The 12,540-nt window shown below is 37.6% G+C and overlaps 1 protein-coding gene across 2 annotated transcripts in view; it reads left to right on the top strand.

Moving 5' to 3' along the window:
• LOC122713950 (angiotensin-converting enzyme-like) overlaps positions 1-12,318 on the top strand; it is a 43,914-nt gene extending 31,596 nt beyond the window's left edge. For both annotated transcript variants that reach the window (XM_043934799.1, XM_043934798.1), the window contains exons 12-13: positions 6,419-6,585; positions 10,566-12,318. In XM_043934799.1, coding sequence (XP_043790734.1) covers positions 6,419-6,585; positions 10,566-10,714 — 316 coding nt within the window. In that variant the 3' untranslated portion in view covers positions 10,715-12,318. The remainder of the gene's footprint in view (positions 1-6,418; positions 6,586-10,565) is intronic.
• Positions 12,319-12,540: the final 222 nt, after the last annotated feature.

Below are 12,540 nucleotides of genomic sequence, written 5' to 3'. Positions count from 1 at the left end.
ATGTTGCAAACGGTCGCATTAACCCTGAATAAAACTCGAAGGAATAAAGTATTTTGTAAAATGGAGAGACGGTTATAATGAGAGATCGTATAAATCGGTTGACGTGTAAACGAGAAGGATCGAATTTCTTCGAATTTTTTACTCGTATTCATTTAACTGTTATAATAAAAAAAAAAATACGAAAATTAAATTAAATTAAATTTCTCTCTCTGTCTTCGAGAGTAGGCCACATAGATTTCAACTATTTGAAAGTGATATATTATTTGCTCGTGTAGGCTGCTACATGTGAAACTTTGTCACAAAAATCAATATTATGCATCTTCGATTCGAGAAATTTTAAAATTTTATCGATATCTTTTTCTTTTTCTTTTTTCTTAAAACTATCATGATCACGTCAGTGTTGAAAAAATTTCATTGATTAATCTATAGAAATCGATCCATAGAAAAATATTTCTCTAAAGCGCAATTTTTTTATTTTTCCTTCCGTTATAAAACATCTGTGAGATTCATATAATAACACATCTATCTTTTTTTTTCAATTTAAATTTTTTCCCATCGGATGAAAAAGATTTTCTTTTTTTACGATTGTATGATTAATCTTTTCGTCTCGAAAAATAAGAAAAATATAATAGCAACCTCTTCTCGTTTGTAATTGTTAATCAATTACGCGCTCGAGCACTTTCACTGGCCTCGCGAGGAGAGAACGAACAAATAGACCACATGGGACATTTATCGAACGAAGAACACCGGCACAAGAGATGGCAAGAAAAACCGCATACGAATCCATGCGTGTAACGTGTAAGAATTCATAAGTTGTAAATCATTCGGGACACTCAATATCATTCGTGAAAAAATCCGTTTAACGATACGAAAGATATTCCATGTATCGTTGAAATGAAAAAAAAAAATCCTCGTAGAGAAACTTGTATTATATAAATTAAATATAAATTAAAAAGTAATATTGGATTATCCAGTATGCAGCGAATTCTCAAAATTGAAATTCTCTTTTTCTTATATTCTTTTGTTAAATTACGGATTAAAACCAATTATTAGATGGACAGATTCAAATTTTCTGATAAAAAGAAGAGGAAAATGGCAGATATTAGAAGAGATATAACCATATGCAGATTATCGAAGAACGAAGGAACGATCTTGGAAAGGTCTGAAAAAGAAATTTTCCTTCTGATATAAGGCGCGTGGGTGTACACAGAGGTCGAAGATATCGCGTGGAAGATACAATCGGAAAAGACCTATTATATCGATCTTGCAGCGATCCGATCCCTTAACAATCTCCGGTAGTGAACGTAATCTGGGTCAACAGGAGGAAAACCTTTGTTCGCGTTCGCCAATTTCATTGCCAATTCGATATTCGGTTCCTTGACTTCTCCATCCAGTGGATCCATCAATATTAATTTCGAGTTTTAATTCAAATTATCTTTGGATTAAATTCTGATCTTTTTAAATCGTTATAATCGCCGCGATTTAAACACTTTTAAGTAATATCGTACAAGTATTATAAATGATTAACGATAACTTGTGATAGATATATCTGTCACATTCTTTAAAAGATTCCTTAAAAATTCGATAAAACGTTTCGAATTCTTTTTTTTTTTTTCGCGATTCGATACTTAAATGGAAATATCAGAAACTTAAACGATGGCACGCGGCAGCTTTCGTTTCCTCGTGAGTGGCGAAATGAAGAAATATCCGAGGAACGAGCAATTAAAGCCGATGCAGCTGTCAGTACACGAAACCAGCGATAATAAATCGCCTCTATCGCTTGGGAGAATCTGCAACTGATTTCTGCCTCGAAGAAATTATCCATTTAACAGTAGCTTAATGCGCATTCTCCGCTCGATTATGAAATTTTACTCTTAAACTGATTGCGCAACGAGAACAGCGTACGTTTTCGAAGAAGATGGATCGTTCGAGTTCTAATCAATTTCCTATTATTCCCGTTCCAACATTTTTTTTTATTTTTTCCCGCTTTTAGTTTCACGCCTCTACGTGGCATGCGTAGTAGCACTTCGATCGAAATTCATCAAGCCAATTCACGCGCGCGTTCTTTTTGTCGTGAAAAAAAAAAAAAAAACTCGCGTTGCTCTAATTACTTCTACGTGAAGAATAAACTGCTAATATTCATTTTTTAGTCGCAAGATTTTTTTTTCAGAGAAAGAAAAATCGTTCTCTCTTATGAAAAAAAAAAAAAAAAAAAAAAAAGGAATATTCGAATTTGCATCTATGGCGCGATTCGATCAATAGATCGAAATCAGCTGGACGATTTCGTCCAAAGACCCGACTTCCTGTAACCGAAGGACGATCTCTCGCAGCTTGCGGACGCAGTTACGAAACCGATTGCAGCCGCGTAAAAACACGCGCGTGTCTCGTACACGCAGTTGCACGAAGAAACTGGCGCGGTGAGGCTCGTTACCCGTTCCACTTCCGTTTTGTAATTTTATTCTCGTCTGCAGGAAATAGAAGAGGAAGATTGAAAAAAGAACGAGAACCGATATATATTTCAGGAAAGGATTTCTTCACTTCCTGAAAACTTATCCATTATGACTCGTTTGAAATTCGATGATGGATAGAAATTTTTATTTATTTATTTATTTATTTATTTATTTTTCTTCTCTCTTTTTTTTTTTTTTAATTATGGAAAGCGGTTCGAGAAGCATTAAGCACGATTTCACGTGCGCAATTTGCGAACGAAGAATTTGCTCGAGTTCTTCAGATGATGAAGGTAATTGGGTGAAGAGAACAGGTATTTTTGATTATTATACTCGTCCCTCTCTTACGTAAAACGATAATTTTAACCATCTTTTTTACATGTTTATTAATGACGATAATAATCGCGACAACTGTAATTATCCGATCGGGGAACGAGATTATTTATACGAGTGTGAAACATCGTATATACGATACAAGTGTAACAAATTACTTGTACACACACAGTGAAAATTATCTCTATACCGACGAAATGCATTACATAGTGACTACCTGGATATCTATTATATTTAATATTTCAGAGAAAAACCGTTTTGTGGATTCTTATTATTTCTAAAAGAAACATCAAATGGAGAAATATGTCTTTTATTATATATAGAAAAACCTCGTTATGTGAGCCCGCTTGTTTCCCCGGCCAGTTCGTAAAAACAAAGTTCTATGGTATTACGAATTACTAGCACATAATTCACACTCAACCACGTTACGGAACACGCCGAGAAATCGTTTTACGATTATTAAAATTCAGAGATTACAAACGATCCGACCGATTCCATCCAATTACACAACTCCACGACGGTCGATCGACGAATCCGATTAAACAGAAATCGATTGAAATTTATGCAAATGGATGATTCGTCCTTGGCACCGGTGCATCGGCGTTTCGAAAGCGCCTCAGGTTGAGCAACCGGTCGTGCCCGCCGTGCGAAAAGCATTTTTCAAAAAAACATTTGACGGGATCAAGTTCAACGTGCATTTGTTAATCGAAAAACTCCATTTCCATTAATTACTATTCAAAAATAATATTTCGTTCACGAATTAAAATAATTAAAATAATTGTTCACTTCTGAAAAATGTCACGAATTTCCCAAATTCGAAATTCCACTTAGAAACATCGTTTCTCTTTCTTTTTCAAGATTTTTCATAAAGGATTCTCTCAATTTTTCAATTTTTGAATTGATTCCATCGCACCTTGTGTGTCTGAACGATCGAGATTCCGTCAAGATCCTCTGGCAAAACCGATCGAATCCTTGGTCAAATGACGCGCGTTTCCCACACCACGGTGTCAAGGTTCACCCTTAAAACAACGGTAGAAGAACGGCAGCGAGACTCGTGACTCGATTTCACGGCGAGGAGGAGAATGGAAGCGAGTTTCGTTTCGGGATCCCCAATTGGGAAGACAAGACGGGGGAGTGTTGCTTGGTCGAGGCTTGGAAGGAATATGCAGCTAAGCTCTCGAGTAATCCAGAACCCTTCGTCAAATTTCGAAGGATCAATATCGCTATGGCAACACTAGAGCGAAAATTCTTGCGTTGGAAAGTTAGACGAACGTGCTAGACCAAGTGCTCTTCTTTCTTTCGATTTCGGCTCGATCGATTCGATGCCAATACCGTAACGTTGAACAAACTTCGTTCAACGTTTATCGAAAGCGAGGTTACAAGGTTTCAAAATTGGTTTGAAATTTTTCACTATCGTCAAAAAATTTTCAGAATCGTGAATCGTGGATCTACGCAGCGACGTGTTAAATACAAGTAGAACCAGCATCCCGAGGGTATTGCGAAATGTAGGTAGGTCGGGGCAGGAAAGTGGCGATTTCGTTATGAGCGGAAATTGTGAGATCGAAACAAATTGCAATACCGGGGGGCAATACCGAAATATTTTTGCTCGTCGATTCCCACGGGAGGCGTGGCCTGCTCTCGAAGGAACCGGAAACGAGCTACACCGCGCGACCTGCATCCGAAATCACTTTCCAAAAAAAAAAAAAAAAAAAAGTTGTTATATCACGAGGCTGGCGTCGCGACGGTCACTTTTCACTTTCGTGAAATCGACCCTGCACTTTCCACTTCTTTGCCGTTTTTCGCCAAAAAAAAATTATTCGACTCATATTCGCGAGTGGAGGATTACTCGTTCTCTCTTCTTCGATGAAGCCAAAACGCGATGTTATGATTATATATTTCTTCTTTCAAAACAAATTTCGTTTCTCGGATTCTACTTTCTCGGATTGAATCGCGCTTCCTCGATTTCATCCGCGTCGCTCTGTGGTTTCTGATGGCCGTAGTCGAAACGCGAGAACTGCGACAAACGTAGTGTAAAATCGCGAGCTTCGACAACTCGATCCCACCCTCTTACGCAAGAGATATCTCGCGTTTACGATTCATCCGTGGAAAGGCCGCCGATCGAACAAATCCTCCCCTCCCCCTACGGTTAGATTAAGTTCGTTTTATGTAACGAACTCGTAGTCGGGGCAAGCAGAATTACGTGTATCGGCTGTCTCGGATCGGCAAAGGAAGCAGGAAAGGAATTGGACGGGAGGTAAAAGAAGCTCGAACAACAACGAAACTCTCCCCTGATCACGTAACTCGATCGGATGACGATTTTTCTTTTCTACGGTTCTCTCTTTGCTCTCGGAAGTAAGAGAAAAAGTTTGGTCGAGTTTTCTCTCTCTCTCTCTCTCTCTCTCTCTCTCTCTCTCTCTCTCTCTCTCTCTCTCTCTAGGGCCATGGCTGGATGGCAATGTCGTAAGGAAGATATTTCGATCCATCGACAGAATTTCTGTCTCGTTGCTCCATATTTCCGCCCCATTGTATTTAAATGGACATCTGGCCGATTCCGAGATTGTCTTTTTCGCCTCATAATCTTTCTCCTGTTGGCCATTGTGTCGACAATCGTGCAGAGCGTGCTTTATTCCTGGTTGTGTCGCAAGAAGTAATAATAGTTTTCACGGAGGAAATATATCGGATATTTATACGTATATAAAAAGTCGAAAGGGTGATAATATTTTTATTAAATCGAACTTAAAGATCGAAGATGGTATATTTTAGATGAAAAATTAGGAATCTGAGATTCCTAAGAGATCTGAGAGTCGTCTGACGAATAGGAATAGTTAACAGATTACTCAGAAATGACATAAGATTCTCGACAATGGAGGATTGTGGCAATCGAAAGCAAAGAAGTGCGTTCACATGGAAACGGCTAAGATTAAATCACCGATAAACCATGAAGGGAATTGAACGAGATTATTACTCTAAACTGTTATGGACACGTCACGATCGATTTCGATGAAGTCACGCGGCGCAAATTAATATTAGAAAAGAACAAATAAAACCACGATCCACTATCCTTCATTCTCGGATTACGTATTGTCTCGAAAACTTTTTTCTTTTTTTCTTTCTTTTTAATCTTCGAGGAAGAATTTTTTCGAAAGCCTTAAAATTCGTATCTCAGCCTTATTGCAATGTCTTTCCCGCCGTTGTTTCTTGCCACATTGTTGCACGAGTCAGAATTAATTCGACATCGTAACTCATATGAACGAGCAAAAGTTGCTGCACACCCATCGTGAAATCGAGCGAGCGGCAATCGAACGCGTTTCGAGCGGATTCAAAGCGCGGCTGATTGCCAAAGATAGTCTAATTAATGCATTGGAAAGAAAGGCTCGTTACACGTTCATTATTTTCCTCTCGTCCCACAATTCTACGCGCGATTTTCCTCGCCCTCGATTTTTCGAATCGTGCGCCATTATGTATTTTTCTTTTCTTTCCTTTTTTTTTTTTTTTTTTTTGCACACGATAATAATCTCCGTTGAATAGCACGAATAACGGGCTTCAGTTTCACGGGTATGTTGCGTTTTCCTTTCTACTGATTTTCACTCGTTCAATTTCGCGGAGAAGTGCAATCTTTGCGCGGTTGTTGTTCGCAGAAAAATCATGGAGAGGGGCTCCTCGGTGCCTTGGCAGGAGACGCTTCAAGAAGCCATCGGTGAGGACAGATTGGACGCGACTGCCCTCAGAGAATACTTCAGGCCCCTCGAAGATTGGCTGAGAACGGAAAACTTGAGGACCGGCGACGTGGTCGGATGGTCTTACGGTAAGAACTCGTTCATATTTGCTTCTTTAATTTCTATCTCCATTCGTCATATTTCCATCATTTCATAACGTGTAATTTGTAAACGTGTTATGCTCTGGAACGTCGAAGATATAAATCAGATTCTTGCAAGATTCTTTTTCTAACATTTAAATAACTTGCAATTTTCTCTTTCCATATGATAGATAGAAGGTAAAATTCTAAAAATCATTGGCTGGAAATTTTTCTTAAACAGATTTTCTAAGTGTCATCTAAAAAAAAAATCTTGATTCTTAGAAATCTCCAATGTTTTCCAATTTTATTTTGCAATAATTAAATCCACGTATATTTACGTAATAAATTTATCAACGATTAAATTTGGTAAAAAAAGAAAATACATAAGTAGCTATATACTAATAACTGTCAAAAATTGAACTGAAAATAATCGTGACAATCCAGAGAACGCGTTACTCGACTCTAGCAACAAATATATCGCATAAGAAGATACAGAAATATGTGGAAACAGTGTCGATATTTTTTACGAAATGATACGAGAGTAAATTATCGAAAACGTCTAATCAAGAACGATCATTAATTTCACACTTTCTTAAATTTATTCAAGACTCGTTCGCCTTTCGATTCCGCGTCCAGGTATACGGATTTTTTTTTTTTTTTTCTATATTCCTTTTATCGATTCTCCTTTTCTTTCTTCCTACGCGTGTATACGACTGGTCAGAAACAAGGAACCGATTCACGCGACAAGCCACGATCGATACACGGGTACGCGCCAGCTACCCGGTTCCTTTCATCGTAACTTGTTACAAATTATGCAATTTCCTACCGTAACAGATTGAAGGTTGCAGTTCCCACGTGCCAGTTACCGTTGGGAGCGCTACAAATATTCATCGTGTGACGACATTCGGCTGAATTACGATCCGTAACGGGGCGAAATTATCGGGATTGGTTGACGTTACATCTTCCAGAGTGTGGAGGCTGTTGCCAAATTGGCGAACGGTGTTGCGTAGAATGGGCTACACTATCGCCCAAAAATTTGGAATCGCCGAATTTCAAAGGATGCTTCACGAAAATTTAAAAAGAAAAAAAAAAGTCGTACTAAAACTTTAATGGCGCGGAAAAATGTAAAAGGTATATGTAAAAGTTAATTATAATCGAAATTGTTGGTATTTGGTGTAGCGTTAATTTGCTAAAAAAAGAAAAAATAAAGAAAAAATTAATCAAGAAGATTGGAAAAGTGGTCTCGAACTTTTTACCGATACTGTACGCATATAAACATTAGAGAAATATTAATGGAAAGAAAAAGAATGCACGAGATGGTTTCGTGGTTGATGGGTTATTAATTATCCAGACGATTATCTAACATCGAGAATCGTAACTTTGATTGATCGCTCTTCTTACTGACCACATACTGACCGATTAAATCGTGAAAGCATTTTGTCTGAAACTCCATTAGATCGTCCATCGTTCTCTCGTTCTAAGTGGTTCTCTTAAGATAATAATATAGATTTTTCAATCGTTCTTTGGAACTCCATTGACGAGTTAAAAAAGTAAACTGGTTAAAATAAAATTTTCTTTATAATCATTTATTAAAATTATTCGATAATTTCGAACAATGAATTATTGAAGCAACTTTATTTTAAACTTCAACCAATTTCAAATTTTCCCCGTTCACGAAGAGGGAAAAGATATTTCTGGAATTCGCATGCAGCGGAAAGCGTCACGATTATTTCCGCGTTACGGATCGTAAAGAGGTAGAGTTCAATTATGCCACGGTTAGCGAAGTTCTGGCCCCGTGGGACTGGCGGATTGCGAAATCGGAGTAGAAAGAGAAAAGAAGGCGAGCATGGGCCGTAAGAAGGGAGAAGGATGGTTGTCTCGCAGAAGGAGAGAGACGTATCGAATCGTGAGACACGTTCGACGATTCTACTCTCGTTTCCATTCCACGTTGCACCTCGAAACCTGTCAATTTGCCTCGCGAACCTACAGGCTAATTCAGAGATACGTGTCATTACTTCGAGAGGTACAAAGTGAATAAAAAGTTTCGTATATATATATATATTACGTTACGAAGAAATGGACGTAAAAATGGATTTGAGATTTATTTGAGGAAATACATAATACTTTATTTATTTTTGAGTACTCAATACGAAAGAAACAGAGAGAGAGTTTTATTCTTTAAGTGTATTCACATAAGTAAGTAAATATCGATACATATTTCTGAATCTCCCTGTACATACACGTAACACGATTTCTCGATCACACTCGCCACACTTCGTTCCTCCGCTTCTTTCTCGAGATGAATATCGATATTCGATAATGGAAATCAGTCAGATTTTGAAACAGTTATCGATTCATTTCGAAACGGGAGAAAAATCGGAAACCGGCCTCGCCTGACTTGACGGGTTAGGAGGAAAAATGACCCGTTTCCGAGAAGCGATCGCGATGGAAAGCGCGGATGTACGTGACTCCGCGCGCGTTACGAGGAGAAAGAGCACGCGCCGATTGTCGATCACAATTTTCTCTGTCGATCGGCGGTACCTCGATGCCATCACTCTTTCCTTCCTTCCCCGTTGATTCTCGATTTCCTTGGAAAGAAACGACTCCGTAATCGCCCTCCCGATTTCGTACACGCCGCTTTCCACGCCGTATCAAAGGAGAAAGCATTTCTACACCTTTCTACACCGATCTTGTACGCAAGATCTTTTTCTTTATTTCCTTGCCCGTCTATATATAATTTGCATAACCGTGATCGAAACTGTGACGTAAATTCGCTTAAATTGATTATATATTAGATCCTGGTGGGGCGGTCGGTTAATTGGAGCGCGAAATCGATTCGAATCGTCAGATAAATTAGCTTAATTAACGAAAATGGTTAAGCGTGAGATCGTGGGATGAGAATCGATGACGAAAGATTTTTCGATTGATCGAAAAGAACGCAAATGGAATCGAGAGGACACGTCACTTCGTTCGAAAGGGGGAAACGGTACCTGTTCCACTTACTTTGCTTTCCTCGACGAGATTTTTTTCTTCCTTTTTCTTTTTGTTTTTGTCTTAATCTCGATGGCTGGGTTTTTAGAACGATTCGTTCTCCTCTCCCTCGCCCTCCAGCCGTGAATGATCTATCGATCTATCCGCGACCCGTTCTCCTTGCGCTTTAACCTATTACAACCGCCTCGGTCTCCGTTTGGTGACCAAGAAACGATATAAATTTTATGGTATTGATATTGATTTAGATCCGTCGGATTTAGACCCGAGAGAGAGTTCAGTCGAGTTCCCTTTATGAGAAGGAGAAATAAATAAAGTAAATGATCGTTACGCAACGCTGCTCTACTAAAATAATTGTAAATTGAGACTCGATATAATTGATGGTCTGTTATAGTTAATTAGAATTATATGTTTCCATGCGTATCTATAATATTGTTCAATTTACAAGCCAACTTACTCAAGAACATTCTTGAGAAAGTTGTCACGAGATTGTGTACTTACATGTATATCTTGCAGTTATTTATTTCTCTTTGATTTATTGATATACAGGATGTTATTACAATATAATATATCATATATATTCTTGGAATGTTTAGAAATAAAAAATTGCTTTCAATTTACAAAGTTACAAATTTTATATTTCGATCTTTATAAAAGATGTTCCACAAATATATAAACGTCCTGTATAATTCTTGTCAAGCCTGATGAACGAAGTCTCGATGATTAAAAACTAATTGAATCTGTGTTCGTTTCCTTTTTTTTTTTTTTTTTTTTGTTTATCTTTTTCAATATAATAATCGGCCTCCATCGTTCCCTTCAATCCTTTATTCTTTTTTATTACTCTCATTTCCCGGTCCCTGCAATTTACACCGGATCGCCTGGAGCAACAATTCCTCCAACGAAAACAGATATCACTCGAAGCTGTTTCGTCGGCGTAATAACAATAACCATAACCAGATATCACTGTTTCATGATCGTGTAACCGTGGATTACGATTGCAGACGGAGATTATTGCAAGCGCAGCATCGAGACCGCCGGTCTCCAAGTCTATGGAAGCGGATTCTACAACGGCGGCGTTTCGTTCACCACTACGAAAGCTACTTTACCGGCGATTTTTTCGATCCTACTCACAATTTTGATACTTTGTTAAGGAAGAAATGTGTGGAACAGTGGGTAAAGCTTCCACGAGATCGAGATCGTTTAAGGATATTTTTTTCCGGCAAGAACGATCGATACTTTCATTACAGGAGCCAAACCAGAAACCAAACAGAACACCAAAATATTATAGGATTCTTGTTAAATACTTGTAAAATATAATAAATAAATCACGCGATTTTTAGGTGAAATATTCCTCGTTTGAAAGATATATTTATAATAATTGAGACAAATCGATCATCATATAACACATAAGTAACAAATGCTTTTTCCATGGAAAATTATATTTGCCAATCTATTTCTTCGAAAGAAAAAAAGAACTAAACGTTTTTTTCTGCATCAAAGCTTCGATAAATATTTCAGAATCTTTTGAAATTTTTCTCAAAATCTAAAAAGAAACGAGAAAGAATCAGAGTATAATTGGTCATAGAGGAATCAAACGAGGAATAACCGAAATAGTCGCACTGTTACAATTGTTATTACTGTAAGTATCCATTATTAATTTAACCACGATTCATAACGTGGCAATAGTACGCGTGCAATTAAGCTGATGTGCGAGCATAAATCGTTTCAGCGTGTCGAAAGGGTCGCTCTCGCGTCGCATACGTTGAAAAGCGACACGGCCTCTCCGTTTAATAAAGGAAAAGAGATTTACATCCTTCGTCGTTAAAACGTTCGTCCCGCTATGCCTTCGAGACAGATACGAGTTGATGCTATTTTTAGCTCCGAAAGCTCGAGCTTGACTCGACGTGTACACGTTTGGTTGTAAATACGTTTATCAGTCGGACGAGATGTCGAACACAATGGAATGATGTTCGAAATAATCGAGAAACGCGATTGTTGTTGTGTTATATTTCGAGAAGAATAATGGAATAATTTTGATTACTTAGAATATTATTTATAGATCCTTCTTCTCAATCTTCTTCCTCGAATCGTCTCGAATGTGATTTGAAAGTGCGAAGGCATTACTTTCAATCTTTTTCTTGCTCGTTGAAAATTGAAAGTAATATTAAAATAACACAATGTTATTATTATGTACGCTATTTCTGGATTCTAGATCCTAGGTTCGATAATAAGTCTACGGATACTGGAGTCTCCACTGGGATATCGAAATGGATCGAATTAACGAAGAAATAAGCTCGTTCCCGTAATTGCGTTTGTAAGTTCGTAAAGGCACATTGTGAAGGCACTGTACGTAATTGGGAGATATGTTTCAATCTCAAACGAAAACAAGCCTTGGCCAACGATCACGTTACAATTATCGTTACAATTATTTTCAGTGAGTAAAAAAAGAATCTATATTCCGTTTACAGTATGTGCGTTTTATTTATCGATCGTCGAATGAGTCGTTAACCCTTGTGTGAATTATTATCATTTAAATATAAGATCTTTCTCTTTTTCATCTGATAATTTTGAAAGATCCAAAAGTGTAATGTTTAAAAGTTTGATAGAATTTTATTAGTGAAAAATTATGGAAGTTTTGGGTATCGACGTAAGGGTTAAGGCGAGTTATTTTTACATAATATTCATAGAGAGAGAGAGTAAATAATAATAAGAGAGAATGTAAACACAAAACCATTAAAATAAGCTTTAAATAAATTTTTAGCACCGAGTTATTTACAGATTCATAAGGGATGTTGCAAGCCGAACAAGTTCGAAATATCACGCACGAAGAAAGAAAGAGATACTTTCGATACTTTTTTTTTTTTTTTTTTCTTTCTTTCTTTCTTTTATTATCTTTCCATCCACAAAGAGATCCTGCCGTCCAGAACCCATTATTCCCGACTTTCGCGGCTCTCGAGAGGATCGTCGAATAAAAGT

The sequence above is a fragment of the Apis laboriosa genome, unplaced genomic scaffold, assembly GCF_014066325.1.
Source record: "Apis laboriosa isolate Shangri-la unplaced genomic scaffold, ASM1406632v1 scaffold26_cov146, whole genome shotgun sequence".
NCBI classification, from domain to species: Eukaryota; Metazoa; Arthropoda; class Insecta; order Hymenoptera; family Apidae; genus Apis; species Apis laboriosa.
The sequence above is the reverse complement of the archived record's forward strand: the minus strand, read 5'-3'. Positions and strand labels throughout refer to the sequence as shown.